Genomic DNA, 15645 nt, shown 5'->3' on the forward strand with positions numbered 1-15645 from the left:
AGCAATTTTTGCTCCCAGTCTCCCAAACCCAGCAACCCCTATTAGAAAGTAAAGGTCCCTCAGGGACCCTCCTCAACGACCCCTTAGACCTTTAATTCAGGTGCTGGACTCTGCAGCTTCCCAGCACCCCTCAGTCCACAACCAGGCTCTGCAACTGTGAGGAGAGAAGAAAAGCCTCTATGCTTGGTAAGCCCAATAGATGTAATGATTTGGGAATGCAATTAATGTCGTCTGAAATTGTTCTGTTTGTACTATTATTGTACTTCTAAATTGTAGTAAAATTCTCCTACACTGTAAAACTTAAGTGACTAGAAATGAGATTAGACAAAGCAATCTTTAATCTGAATTTTGGTGAAACTACAAAATGAAAACAATTGGGTAAAACTGGTTAAGTTACTTGCTCAGCCTTGTTAAGGTCACAGCTAAAACAATTCGGCCAGCACGTAGGCAACTTGTAAGATGGTTAACTTGTTCCTTGGAATTACTATTTTAATGTTAACCCCAACAAAGTTTTGGAGAGATACAAGGAATTAGGTCCACCTAAAGACATTGGTTATTGTAAGATATTGCTATTACTGTTCATTTAATTATCAAATCCCTCTGCCTGAAGGAGAAAACTGGCTGTGGTTAAGCCTCCAGAATGGTAATTAAGTGGTTGTGGTTTTAAAGGTTATATAGATAATAATTGTTTATGATGTTGTTATATTTCTGAAATTGTCCTTACCGCATAATTTGGTAAACAACTGTATTATCTGTGTTGTCAATAATCCGAATGTTATTAGGTAAGAATTGTACTATAAGAAATGCTTTGTAAAATCCTTTCCATGATATTTAGAAGGCCCACTAAAGTTCTATTTGTAAGCTAATGTGTTGCACCAATTTGATATTGATGACAATTATGTCCCAAACCCACTGTGAATTTTTCAATTTTATTTAACTTTCATTCCTAGCTTTATTGTGTATTTGTATCAACCTTGTATCATTCCTAGCTTTATTGTGTGTTCGTATTAACCTTGCATAAGTGTGCTCAGTGAAACAGCAAAGGATAGCAAACAGGCCCAAGGTTTCTTCTATTAACCCCTTCCTGGACACCATGTTACTTCTCCTTAGTTTGTAAAATTGCCAAGGCCCTTGGAAACTATCTGCACGGGCAAGGTCATCAGGCCCAGAAAAAGAACTTGTTTGAGTTACGTAAAGTCTAAACAATGAACGTGGCTTGCTGAGAAATTGCAAGTTTATGAACAATAGATAGAAAAGATTCTAATGATTGGCTTTTACACCAGGACAAGTTCAAATTTGAGAGAAAAAAGATATTAACTGGAATCTCCTATATGTGTGAGTCCTGGCAAATTGTTATTGCTTATTACAACTCCATGAGAACAAAAATTACTGCATGAACTGTAACTACATCCTGTCATGATTGGCTATGTCACAATCTGTCCCGTTTTTCTTTTTATAGCAAATTTCTGTGATCAGAACAAGTAGTTAATATACAATTAGTACATGTACAGACATTTATACGACTTGCTTAAGACTAACTTTAAGATGTTCACTTTGTATAAAAAAGATTATAAGAGCAGTAGCATTTTTCTTGTGATCACTCTCTTACTGCTACCAGTGTGAGGTTCCATTGCAACACCTTTTGACTAAGAAACTTTGTGATATTTAGGAATTCTGCAATAACTAGAAACTGTTTGTTATGATGCTTTGGAATTAGTGTTACTTATGGACTTTCGCACCAATTTAGTAAAGCTTTCTGAAGAAGGGTAGAAATGCATACGAGCCACATAGGGCTTGCTTTGTGAATGCTCCTTAAGCAATGTGAGAATGTTATTTTGTTATTTGATTAATATCATGCTCATTGCTGGCCTAAAGTTTGTTGCAATTAATGATGATGATGATAATAAGAAGAATGTTTTGTGGTAAATGCCATCAAAGGAACATAAAGATTAGGGATGGCACTTTAACATTGTGCAAAGATTGCTCTTGTAGGAGAGTGGACAGAAAGCTGGTTCCTGCAAGAAAAGAAGAAGACGCTGTGCTGAGAGGATCTTATATAGAGGCTTACATGTTTATTTCTTTTTTGACTCTATGTATTTGTATTCACAAAGGGGACTGCTCCCTTTGATTTGTCAATGTGGTGATTGCTCCCTCCCATGTTTACTAACAAAGAAAAAATGCCAGTGTATCTATATTGGTGAGGTATTTGCAAAAAAAAAAAAAAAAAGTGGGGGGGATTATGTGGAATATTGAAGCACCTGCATGATTGTGGGCATATCTCTTCTTGTATCCCTCCTTCTTTCATCCACTTTCCTTGCCCTGTCTGCATCCAACACACAGAATCAGGTTATCCAAGCTCACGCTCTCCAGGACCTTATGCATAACATCTCCTTAGGTTTTGAGATGCAAGCCCATATAGATAGAGCATTCTATCAGGCCATCAACACCCTTAGACAAGCGGTCATGGATATAGGAGAGGAAATAGAGCTGGTAGAACTTAACCAACAGTTAAAGTGTGATTACCGCTACCCCTCATATTGTGTCACCCCTAAAAAATACAATGCTACCGAATGGGGCTGGGATAACATCAAAAACCAGTTAAATGGGCTCTGGCATGCCAATGTGTCCTTAGATATCACGGACCTCTATGAGCTTGCCACTTCCATCAGTGAGGCTAGTCACCAGGACCTGTCCTCTGATAAGTTTTCTAAAGATTTCCTGAAATTTCTTCCGGCATCCCTGGTCTCCTTGGGGATGGCTGGAGCATACATTAATCACTGTTGCCTTAGGCATTGGTTGCATAGTCCTTTCTTTTGTGTCTGCTACCTTGCCTTCTGCATCAGCTCCTGAGGGCAATGACATCTTCCTTTACGGCTCTAAAGTATGATATCTGGAGACTACCCGATGAGCACTCACCTCCTCTGGGAGTTGCAAAACAAAAAGGGGGAATTATAAGGCGTTGGTGCCGACCCCGGGGCTATTGGGACCCTAGCACTTGGCCTGTTTCCTGGGTAAACCAGACAGGCTTCGTAGGAGTGGAACGTTTCAATTATAATCCTATGTATTTTATTTTATTCACTTAAAAATATTATTTTGAAAAGGGTGCCATAGGCTTTGCTGGATTGCCACGCGTCTATGACACAAACTCTGCCCTTGGGAAGCCCCTCTAGTCGTCCTACACATGCAGGCAGAGCCTGTCCACGAGGGACACGCAAGCCCAGAAGGAGGGACCCAGCTGGCCATTACCTAATGCTCTTGAACCGTTGCCTAACGCAGTGCTTTGTTACTTTACTTACTGGAACATCTTTGATACATTACGGGGACATCCTGCCTCGTGCCTCACATAGCTCATACAGCTCTGATACCATCTCACAACATGCCTGAGCATTCCCATGCCCTCATAGATACTGTAATGCAACATCCCCCCTCGTTCCCAAACCCCTACAGATACCATACATTGCAACAATCCAGATCCTTCCCATGCCCGTACCGATACCCATACCAGAACAAAGTGCCACAATATACCCGTACTGCAACATTTCTATCCTGTCCCTCTGTAACATTTCTGTTCCTTCCCATGCTGTCATCCTCACACCCATTGGCCACTTGCTTATGCTCACGTAGTGCAAACCCTATAAAAATGGATGATTTCTCCCAATAAATCGGAGTTGCTTCCACCCCCAACACTGGTAACTATGTATTGGGATTTAAATCAGACAAAGTCTGTCTGTCCATGTTTGTACTTCGTTTGTATTTTGCTCTGAAGTTCAGGGTGCTGGTTTTTTCCCCTGAACTAAGTGAATGATATTTGTATGCTGAATTAAAGTAAGCTTGTCAACCCCTTAACGTTGCTTTCCTTACTAAAGCAGATCAAAAGAACCTGTGCTTTTGCAGCATGTTGGCAGCTTTCTGGGTGCTGGTTGTTGGTGGATCTTACACCCCCACAGAAGCTGCTAGCTGGATTGTTGAAACAAAGTGATAGAACTGGAATTTGAATCCAAGTGCTCTGAATCCACTTAAACTTCTGTATCCCTCATATTCCCTAGTATGTTGCCTTACACATAGTAGAAACCCAAAAAATAATTAACTGACTGACTGAGCATGGGCTCCTCTAAATTCTGGAAGTATCTATGGGTTACCAGGATTTACTCCCTCAAAGACAGAAAAGAGAAGTCTTCCCTAGCGAGAAGGTTGAGAGAGAAGAGCTAGGAAACTGGTTGTGATAGAGATGGGAAATAGGGAATGGATGAGAGAAAGGAAGAGGGGAGAGATTTCAGCATTCATTGTTACCTCCATCTTGGTCTGGATCCAGGGTCCAATAACATTGGCCTGAGCTGCAAACTGTTTGCGGAGTCGTTCATTCTGCTGCTGACGGGTGTGTTCCTCCATCAAGGCCTGGTCCCTCCGTGGTACTAGTTGCCGAACCTAGAGTGCCAGAAGAGATGAGCGAGGGGGGAGACTTGTTTGGGTCCCGAACAAGGAATACTAGGTCTTTTGCTTTGTTCTCCAAGCTTGCTTTCATTCTCCCCTCCCATTGCCATGCACCCTGAACTTGACTTACATGATCCCATTTGCCATTGATCTCCTGAGGGGTGATGGTTGTGTAGGGATTGGTCCCAGCCATATTGACATGGTATGTTTGGACAATTTTGGTAACTTCATTATGGATTCCTAGAATGGCCTGTCGCTCCTTGTCAGCATCAGGGAGGGTGGCTTTGAATTGTTCATGTGCTGTGGTCAATCCCTAGGTGGGAAATAGGAATGTAAGAAAGATGGCAAGAAAACACAGTCATCAACTCCAAGGGTCTAGTGCCTTCCATGGAAAAGAATATTAAATCCTCCAGGGATACTTGGAATAATGAATATTGGATTGCTAGAAGCAGAGTCACACAAGTACCCTTCTGGACAACCACCATCACCTAAATAACATGTGCCTCAAGCCAGGGGGAGAAACACTAAGAAAATTGCCTATTGCTACTCTAGAAATTAAAAATCACTCATAGAACAAAAGGAATTATAGCTGGAATGGATATTAAACTTAATCCAGAGCTTCTTAACCTGAAGGTCCATTGCCCTCTGAGGTCTGTGGATAGATTTCAAGAGGCCTATACCCTGGATGGAAAAAATATTTTTGACAACTGTATATCACCATAATACGTTTCAATTATAATCCTATGTATTTTGTTTTATTCACTTAAAAATATTATTCTGAAAAGGGGGCTATAGGCTTTGCCGGACTGGCATGCGTCTATGGCACAAACTCTTATCTAATCCCAGCCCCTGTATAACATAGACGAGGAAAAAGAAAGGTGAATTGCTTAAGGTTATACAGCTATTAACTATTCAGGGCTGAGAGCCAACACAGAAAAGCCAAAATGGTTCAGGGAGCTTTATTAATCACCGTGGGAAGAAGCACCAACCAAGATGGCCCTTGGCAATGTGTGGCCCCTGGGATTAGCTCCTTTCTTTAGAGTACAGATACAAGGGTATAGAAGAAGCCACTCCTTTGCAAAACCCTAACCCAACTAGTTGGACTTGACTTCTTTAGTCAATCAATGAGTATACATTAAGAGGGTACTGCTGAGTGCTGGGCAGACAGACAAACTAAACCAGGAGCTTTTATTCCACTAGAACTTTGGTATGCATCTTTTCAGGGCTTCCAATCCAGGAAAATAAACCTTAAATCTTTCAAGGTATCTTCCTCTCTCCACTGCTGTTTCCCTATATCACAGCAAGTAGTAAATTCTATAGCCCTTAATGGGAGAAGGATATAGCTATGTAATAATAATACTATCTGTACCCTCTCTAAAGATCATTTTTATCTAAGCAAAATCCAGTTAAAATGAATATTAAGGGCAACCTTGAAGAAGTAAGGCAACAAAAAAAAAAAAGAAGCCAGAATGTAACTTGCTTAGAGAGGAAGGGGATGGTAGATTGGAAAAAATGAAAGAACAATCCTAACTGCCTTACCTTAATGATGATGATAGGAATTATCATGAGAAGTTATAGACTACTCAGATATTCATAAGTCTCAAGGGGCTTTTTTTGCTGGGGAGAAAGGGCTACTGGCAACTGCACCCACCTTCTCCATGCCTCCAGCATTTTCCCTGAATCATTGCTGCTGAGCCATAGGTAGCATGAAACCCTCTGGAACTAGTTCAGATTCACTATTCTTTAGGGATTTAATGTTGTGGAAAGGTGAGTACCTGAATCTCCTCTATGGTATGCACAATGAAGGTATCCTGCAGATCTTCCATGGCCCCTTCCATCCAGTTATTAAAAGGAGCAGCTCTCTTGGCATATTCCAGATACAGTTGGTCTATTGTCTCTAGCAGCTTCTCTGTCCGCTGGGCATCAACAGAAGTAGGAAGTTAGAGGAGAAAATAGGGGTTCAGATCATAGATTGAGGGCTAAAAGGGACCTTAGAAGCAACTGAATCCAAACCCTTCATTTTGCATACAAGGAGACTGAGACCCAGGGAGGTTGTGACTTGCCCAAGGTTACACAGGCAATAAGCCTATGAGTCAGGATGAAAGAAAATAATAGAAGTGAGAAGAAGAGTAATGATCACTCTAAGGGAATCATAGTTTAGACTCTAAACTCTAAAAAATTTTACAGAACAAATCCTTTTATTACGGGGATTTGTTCTATGAAGTTTAGATTCGGTCAAAGGGCTGCACTTGAGGACCTAGAGTGGGCCACATGTCGCCTCGAGGCTGCAGTTTCCTGGCTCCTGATTAGAGTAATTAAATAGAGAGCTTATATTCTGTTCAGAATAGCAGAAGATGCATATTTTAATCAGGTCAGTATTTTAAACGGGAAAATCTCAGGGAATTATGAATCCTCTGTTTTCCCAATCTTGGCAAAGACTAGAACTCAGGAAAGGGAAAACCAGGGGGAGAAGATAGGGGGAGGGACCATTGAGGCGGGGGGTGGGAGAAGAGAGGTTTCCCAGCCCAAAACAGTAGAAAATTAAGAAGCAAGCAGGAAAAGAGGAATGTATTTGAGATACAGCTTTCCTTTCAGAGCTCACCTCCAAAGCTTCCCTTCTCTTTTGGGTCAATGCTCCCAGGTTGTCCCACTGGTCACAGATCTTTTGGCAACGAGCATTGACACTGGGAGAATTGTAATAATCCAATTCACTATAAAAGAAAGACAGCAAGAATCATTCCATACACTGCTCTTCACTCTAAAAGAATAAACTTGTGATTTCAAAATGATGTAATGATTAATTAATAATTAATGACTATAAAGAACTAATGAAACTTATTTCCATGTCTCCTGTTAGGAGAATGGTGGACTAAGAGTATGAAACTGAACATACAATGTAGGACAGGATTAATGTGTCAGTTTGCTTTGCTTAACACCCTTCTTTGGTTATATGAAATGGTTCTATAAGGAGGTTCTTTATGATGATTTTGAAGTGATGTTTTGAAAAATTTTTTTAAATTAAACAAATCTTAAAGCATCAATGTTTTAAAAAGAAAATCAAAGAACTAAAAAGAAGAGAGAGTAAACTAGTATGCTAGTCCCCTTTGGCGTAAAAATACACGTATGAAGGTTCATCATGGGTGAGGCTTTGACAAAACAAAAGAATACACAAGGCCAAGGGATTCTCCATTCAGACCAATGAAGTAATCTCCAGTAAAAAGGAGTCCTCTGGGCTGGATCTTTCCCTCCCAAATGGGATGGAGGGAACGGGAGAAGGGGGTAGATGGAGAGTAAAGGAACCAGACATGGGCAAAAAGAAAAAATTAAAGGCAGGCAAAATATAATTCTTCTCAGAAGTAAATGTCCCAACTCTGGACTGGCTGGGGCATCAGATGTATTCCCTGACATCTAAAGGAAAAGCAATGTCAAAGCCATTTGTCAAAACTAGAAGTCAGACGACCTCCATTCAAGTCCCCAGTCCAACATTTCCTAGCTCTGGGATCCAGGGTAAACCTCTCTAAGCCTCAGTTTCTTCATCTACAAAATTGGGGTTATAATATTGTCACTACCTACCATAAAAAGATTTTTGTGAGGCTCAAATGGGATAATGTAAATAAAATGTTTTGTAAATTAAAGTTCTGATTACATTAATACTCAGTAGGTATCACCTCAGACCATCTAAATCTGTCCCCATTCCTCTGACAGTGGAATGGAATATGGTCAGCAGCTCAGATCTATACTGAAATTTGCTTTTGCACTTTGGTCTTTTGCATTCATGGTCTTCCTGCATGGGCACCAGTGTTCATGGACCCTGCAATCCCTGATGGCTTGCGTCCTTCCCATCTTGAAGGCTAACCCCAAACCAAGCAGCTGAGCCAGGGTTTCAAAAGGTCATAGGCAATCCCCTCCCCAGCATCCCCTGCAGGAAGACCAAAACGGAGAAGGGTTTGGGGTGAATGAGAAGCAAATGAATCCTACTTCAGCTCCTGTGCAATAGCAGCAATCTGTTCCACTCGGTCCTGGTGAGCAGCAAGGTCACTCTCAAAGGCCTCGTGCTTCTTCAGCAGGGCCTTGATCTCAGAAAGGGTGGCTATCTCATAGTCCTTCTGCTGCAGCATGGCCTCCTTGCCTAGGTTCAAGAAGGGTTTTGGTGAATCCATGGTCTCAAACAGGCTTTTAAGAGGTAAATGGGGGAATATCCCTAGATCCCCAGATGTTGCGCTCATCATATACTCTCATGCAAATCATCTATTCACGTTCCTATCAGGGATAAAATGCCACCATGAAGCCTCTGCCCACAGTGGCCACTCCCATGGAGCAATTATTATCTCTGGTAAATGTTCAGCATATGCTGTCCCGAATTGTTTTCTTATAGTCATGGGTGTATATCTTGTCACATTAAGGGCAGAAACAGAACAGAGTTCTTTTGTAGCTCCCATAGTACCCAGCACAGTTAGAAACCTATTGTGGCAGGAGGTACTGGACCATCTGACTACCTATTGCTAGAGTATACCGAACCAGCAGCCTCAACTAGTATGGCCATTGGCCATGTTCCTATGAGTGGCTGGTTAGCTTAAGTCAATCCAAAAGGTCAACTTTGTCCATAAGCCTTAGGATGAATAATGGGTGGGCCAGTTATCTTTGCTCTTACATCATCAGATGTCTGACCCCGGCCAACCATCTTGCAAACAGGGTATATATAATGACAAAGACAAAAAGAGAGAACAGGACTGGATAACTACCTCCCCTGTGACTACCTGCCACCCCCAGCTCATGGAAGGAACATTGGACTAGGAGCCAAAAGGTCTGGATTTTCTTCCCAGCTCTGAGTTTACAAGCTATGAACAGATCACATAACTTCTCTGTTTCTTTATCTGCAAAATGGGGATGATAATGCTCGCATTACCTACCTCCCAAGGTTGTAGTCAGCAAAGTACTTTGAAAATTGTTATACACTAGAGTAATGTGAGCGGTTATCAATATTACTAAAAGAAACAAACTTGAGGTGCATGTCCCACTGATGGCAGGTCATCTGTAACATCTTCAGAAACTCAGGTTCAAGTTCCTCCAGGAAGCCTTCCCTGAGAGGCCTCTTCTCTCTCAGGTAAAGAGGTCTCCCAAAATTTCTCACAGTACTTTGCCTAAACCTCTCCTCCTTTGTCCTTATCTCAGGCTTCTTTGTATACATGTCTTTAATCCCGTTGGTTTATCAACTCCTTAAGAACAGGGTCTGTGCCATAGCTTTGCATCGACAGCCAGCGTCTAGCACAGTGCCTAGCACTGAGTAGGTGCTTAATCAACCAATCAATCAACAAGCATTTATTAAGCACCTACTACGTGCCAGGCACTGCAATAAATAATAAATAAATGATGAATGAGTGAATGAATGACAGACAGCATGTTTCCACGTGGAAGCCAAGTGAAAATGAAGTCATAGCATGCATATATTACATACCCACTTAACTCCTTCCTCCCTCTTGCCCACTCCCCAATAAATGCCCCAATCTTGACAAGCCAAAATCCACTGAAAAGGCCATATAATCTCACAAGGACTTGGGTAAAGGAAGGCAAGCAGACCTAGAAGTAGTACCACAAAGCTCAGCTGGAAGAAGATCAAATGGAGGGGTACTCTGAACTAAGGATTCCAAAGATTCTTATGAGATGGGTCTGAATTGCTATGCTCTCTGGGAGCTCTTCTCTTGACCTCTTCTTCCAGTCCTGATACCACACTCAAATGCAGAATCTTGGGCACCATCCAGTGGGAAAATCAGTGTCCATCTCTGTGCCTCAGTGCCTCTCAGAGCAGAGACAAATTCTGCATTAATCAACTGGGAAAGAAGTATTCATGGAACACTTATTGCCTGGCCTAGCATGTGGCTTCCTACCCAGAGATTTCAAAGAGGGTCACCAGTCTCACTTTGGTCAAATGCTATGGGATAATTTGGAGGGGACTATGGGCTGGATGGGAATATTTCCCAGGGTCACTGACACATGGGAATCTAAGACCTATGTTGACAAATATTAGGAAGCAAGAAAACTAGGATTCCTTAGCTTCCAAGGACCCCTACTTAGGGGAAATCATGAAAAGCAGGTCAGAATCCTGCTGAGGTTGGCCTTACCATCTGTCCAGGCTTCATGGATAGAGGCCTTCTGCCGGAACTTCTCAGCCAGGTGGTCCAGTCGCTCTAACCTCCGGATCTCATTCAACTGCCACTCCTCATAACCCTTCTCTGCCTGCTCCAGGCCACCCCATGCATTATTGATATCCTGGAGGGACAGATAAAGAGTGTCAAAAATGGCAACAGTTTGTATCTGGGCTCACCTCAATATGGGAAAGCCCAGTTCCTCACCCCACCTGGGCCCTGGGTCACTTCCAGTTTATTCCATCATCATGACATCAGCTGCTCCTTGCCAAGAATTCTTCTCCAACCTGACTTAACCCTCCCCACCCCAACTAGTCCCAGCCCTATAAGTGACCCACACCCATCCCTCCCAACCTAAGCTACAATGGTTTCAACACCAAAAAAACCCTCTGTTTCTCTCCTTGAGGCCACTCAGGCCTCCACTGGAATGGGATTTTTCTGCAGTCTTCTGGCCCTGGTGGAAGACAGTGAGAAAGTCTTGTCAGCAGTTAGGGTCAAGGGGGTGTTGAGCAATGGCTGAATCCTTAGTACAGGCAGAGTCTGGATGGTCATAGAAGCTCAGATCTGGAAGGGACCTCAGAGGCTCTCTAGTCCAACACTGGATAAGAATCCCCTCAATAACTTCCCCAATAAGTGGTCGTCAGCCTTTGCTTTTAGACCTCTAGTTATAAGGAACCCACTATTTCCTGAAGCAGCCCATTCTAATTTTGGGTAACTAACAATCAGGAAGATTTCTCTTCAAACAAAACCCTACATCTGCCTCCTTCCAACTTCCAAGAATTGTTCTCAATTCTGCCCTTTGAATACAAACAGGGCAAATGTAATCCCTCTTCCATGTGATAACCCTTCATATTCTTGGACACAGCTATCCTGTTCCCCCAACCATCCTTCTGCAGGGTGAAAATCCCTTTACTTACCTCAGACAATCATTAATAATTAGGAGTCACTATGTTAAGGAAGGGGTCTGCTAAAGACAAACAGGGCAAATGCATGAAAAATGCAAGTAACTGCAAGCTGATGTGGGTGGGAGGTACTATAGAATACCTAAGTTATTTCCTCACAGCAATAGTACAAAGGCAATGAGTTAAATACCTTTTGTTCAGTCACTTTCAGAGTTCACTCCATTTCCCCTGGATCTATTCTATTCTTTAAAAGCTATTCTCCTAAATGGTACAAGTCTCTCTGAAATGCTCAGACTAATCAGCATTGCTTTCTTTGTACCTATGGGTGGGTAGAGGGTCCCAGACAATGTTTAAAAAGTATAAAACATTTATTAAAAAGAGATGCCTGTCTCCCAGAAGCTACTCCCCAGGCTTCTAAGTTGAATGTTTAGCAGCAAGAGAAATGCTTAATAGGCCAATACTAAGCTATAATGATCTAGCCCTGAAGAAGATTCCACTGATTGCTTGGGATGAAGCATATCATTCTTTTTGACCCTAATGACTCATTCACCAGGAATGCAACATGTTTCCTTTCTTTACAATAATTCTTTATTTTGGGGGAAGGAGGAGAGGAATGTAATTTCTTTGGGATAGGAAATTCCTCCTTATAATTGTTCTTTGGGGGACACAGGGGTGGGGAGGACAGGAAGAACTATAATTTCTTTGGGATAAGAAATTCCAACTCTCTGGAATGGTTAGTTTTAGAGGGTTGTCTGAGCCAACCGGAGGTTGAATGATTTGTGTAGAGTTACACAGCCAATATGTAGGTAGGACTTGAATCTAGGGACTTCCTAACTCCAAATTCCCAACCCCAGACTTCTATGTATAATGCCATCCTGGCCTTTCACACAAAAATACAAATAGGATTATCCTGCATCCTGGTTAAATTTCTTGCCTACCCTCAACTTGTAGTTTCCTGTCCTTTACATTAGAAGCGGCAAACATGGAAAATGCTATCCATACCCAGAGAAAGAACTATGGAGTCTGAATGCAGATGGAAGTAGACTATTTGCCTATGTCACATTACATGCCAGGGGGCAGGGGGTGGGGGGAATTGGAACTCAAAATCTTATAAAAGTGAATGCTGAAAACCATAAATAAATAAATTAAAAGATGGACGAACAAACAACCAAATAAATAAATAAATAAAAGAAGTGTCAAGCACTCCAACTGCAACACTCCCCGGGATGGCCTGAACCACATTAAAATGTAATTGAGAAATGTTTAGCTTGCCAAATAAAAAAATTACAAAACATAGATAATAGTAAAATGTGGTTTTCTAAGTCAATATGTACCAGCAGAGATTCTTAAGTAAGGTTTAGTAGCTTTTGTTTCTATTTAAGTTTGACACCACTGCCTAATTGCGATTTGTCCTTTGTTCTTGAAGAGGACCATAATATCAGGGAGGTGATGTCATGAATTGCAAACGAATTGGATTTGAGGAAGGGAGGGCTGTGCAAAGTCACCAGCCTCACTTTCTCCTCCAGAGTCATCTGGGTCCAGTGGCCACATATAGATCAGGATGACTGGAGATAGTCCAGGAAAGGGCACAAAAGGAAATCTGCCGTAGAGATTTGGCTAGTGTTTGGGTGGATGCAGCCAGAAATAGACTGTCTACAGGTAGGCATCACGGTCTTCAACACCAGGTAAAAAGGGGTCTGTTACGGATCATGACAGAGAACCACAGTGGCCTGAAATCCAGGAGTAGCACTCAGCCAATCAGCTCTTTGTGAAGAGGATGCCTTAGTAAAGCCTGTTTGCAAGCAGTTAGAGATGGAGGTTTATGCTGTTGTATACAATCCACTTCTTGTGTTCTGCTATGTATAGAGAAATGTTCTTTTGGGAGTGATTAAGTCCAAAGTATAAGAAAAAAAATTTTAAATAAAGTTTTGCTAGATCTCCCTCCCTTCTTTGCAGAGGTGGGGCACCATAGGTGTGGTACATGCACGTACTATCAGACTCCATTAATGTATAGGTTAGTTTTGCTGAAATATTTTTTTTCTCTCCCTCTTTATCTTTTATTACAGAAGATTGTTCTCGGGGGAAGGGTAGGTTTTGAAATTAGGTTGCTGCAGAAACAAGTATCAATAGATTTTTTAAAAAACAGTAATGATAATAAAGTTTCACTTGGACCTAGAACATCTACGTATGCTCTGAGAGTCAAGCACGAAAGCGAGCCCTACGTGAGTCGCACTTTGTCCATCTCTGCCTCCCTATAACTCACCGAGACCATCTTCCCCTCGGAGGGCATGAAAGCGGGCCTGTTGCTGAGTCGGAGTTTGGTCTGCAATGTGTTAAAGTTGATCTCCAGCTGGCACTTTTCCTGGACCTTAGGGGGCTTGTGCAGGCGGCGGTAGTCTCGGAAATCCTCCAGTTTCTGCTGCATGGCCTGCATGGTGTTCTCAGGAGTCCGGTTCTCCAACCATGGGACAGTGCGACGGATCCACTCCAATAGCTATGACAGGAAGAGAGGAAAACATCAGAGACAGTAAGGTGTGAGGAGAGAAGGTAAGAATTGGCATCCCACTGCCTAAACTTCATGATCCAATTATAAAACTGAAGAGTAGCTTGGTACAACAGAAACGAGTGGTTGGGAAACCAGAAGACCTAGGCTGAAATTCCATCTCTAAAATTACCCATGGACCTTAAACAAGCCTCTCTGGGCCTCAGTTTCCTCATCTGTAAAAGGAGGTTGGACTAGATGGTCTCTGAGGTCTCTTCCAGGAATAGAGCTGGGGTCTGATGTATCCTTTATGAATCCAATTTTCCCATCATTGCTAGGCCTATTATTTAAATTAATCAGAACTCACCACCAGGCCAATTCCAAATCATACCCAACACATTCCAACAAACTTTTCCTGGTTTACAGTAAACATTACGCCATTTATGTGTGTGTATGCAAGTACATGTAAGCACAAACATAGTCACTGAATCTGGAGGGGATTTAAAGAGAAACTAATTTAGTCCCTTCACTTTATAGAAGGGGAAACAGAGGTCCACAGAGATGAAATGACTTGCTCAGGGTCATATAGTCAAGAGCCAGAGCTGTATTATACAACTTTCGTACAAAGTATAAAGTTGCTCCATATAACCCTTGGCAAACTTTGATGCGACGAGTGAGCACATGCAGCATCAGGATGTACCCTACTCCCACAAAATGAGGTGGGACACTGACACGAGAACATCTTTTCTTCTTGGGCTGAATCGATGAAAGACAAGCATCATTCCCCACCATGATCAGGAAAATGCCTGGGCACATGCCCCAGGCAGGTACCTACATCACTGGCCAACTTCTCATAGTCTTCCATCAGCTGTTCATTCTCCTGGTTGACTGCCAGCACCTTGCAGATCCGATTAGCTGCTGTCTCCGCCTTGCAACAGAATAGCAAGAGAGAAAGAAAAATCACTGGCACACTTGCCCTGGAATAATTATTGGAGGCTAGATAGGGTACTATCTGCTCCAGGGCCATCTTCATCTCACACCTAACCCCAGAAAGGTCACCATCACTAGTCCACACAGAGATATTCAAAGTATCCTGCTATTCCTTCTTTACCTATTCATTACTGCTGACTCTGTAGGACCTGAATGGATCAGGTTCATCTTCTGTTTGCTGCTAAACAGAGAAGCAAACCAAAAGGATTGATTACCTGTCTCGTTCTAATTCTATTCCTAACTTCCCTCTGTTTTGATTAATATAAATGTTAATGTTTTCCATAGTATGTGATTGAAGGGTTGGTGGCCCAGGAGAATGTTCTAGGGAAGGAGAGAGGAAGAAAGCAGCCAGGGATAAAACATCTGACCCCAGATAAACCAAGTAGATAATTTATATGAGGCTAAATGAGAACTGATTAGAAGGCCTAAGAGGAAAACGCCTAAAGAAAAATTACATATGGGCTCCCAAAGTATACACAGGTTTATTAAACAAAGGATAGTGACCAAACAGTCTTTGTATTCACTATGCCTAAACAAAACCAAATGGGCTTCAGTTGCAGGAGGAGGAATTTAGGAGCAGGAAGAACTTCCTGAAGGTGGGAGGTGGAAGTAATGAAATAAAGTAGGTTATAGTAAAAGTTGCAGGTTGTAGTAAAAAAGTAGTAAAGTAAGTTGTAAAAATCTCCTTCCTTGAAAA

The 15645-nt window shown here is 42.0% G+C and overlaps 1 protein-coding gene across 3 annotated transcripts in view; it reads right to left on the minus strand.

The window, feature by feature from the left end:
• Positions 1–15645, minus strand: part of ACTN1 (actinin alpha 1) — a 134805-nt gene that overhangs the window by 15624 nt on the left and 103536 nt on the right. For all 3 annotated transcript variants that reach the window (XM_036734527.1, XM_036734528.1, XM_036734526.1), the window contains exons 9-16: positions 14794–14886; positions 13740–13970; positions 10551–10698; positions 8410–8560; positions 7034–7142; positions 6207–6347; positions 4562–4744; positions 4291–4425 (exon numbers count right to left, since the gene is read on the minus strand). In XM_036734527.1, coding sequence (XP_036590422.1) covers positions 4291–4425; positions 4562–4744; positions 6207–6347; positions 7034–7142; positions 8410–8560; positions 10551–10698; positions 13740–13970; positions 14794–14886 — 1191 coding nt within the window. The remainder of the gene's footprint in view (positions 1–4290; positions 4426–4561; positions 4745–6206; positions 6348–7033; positions 7143–8409; positions 8561–10550; positions 10699–13739; positions 13971–14793; positions 14887–15645) is intronic.

Source organism: Trichosurus vulpecula, chromosome 8, assembly GCF_011100635.1.
Source record: "Trichosurus vulpecula isolate mTriVul1 chromosome 8, mTriVul1.pri, whole genome shotgun sequence".
NCBI classification, from domain to species: Eukaryota; Metazoa; Chordata; class Mammalia; order Diprotodontia; family Phalangeridae; genus Trichosurus; species Trichosurus vulpecula.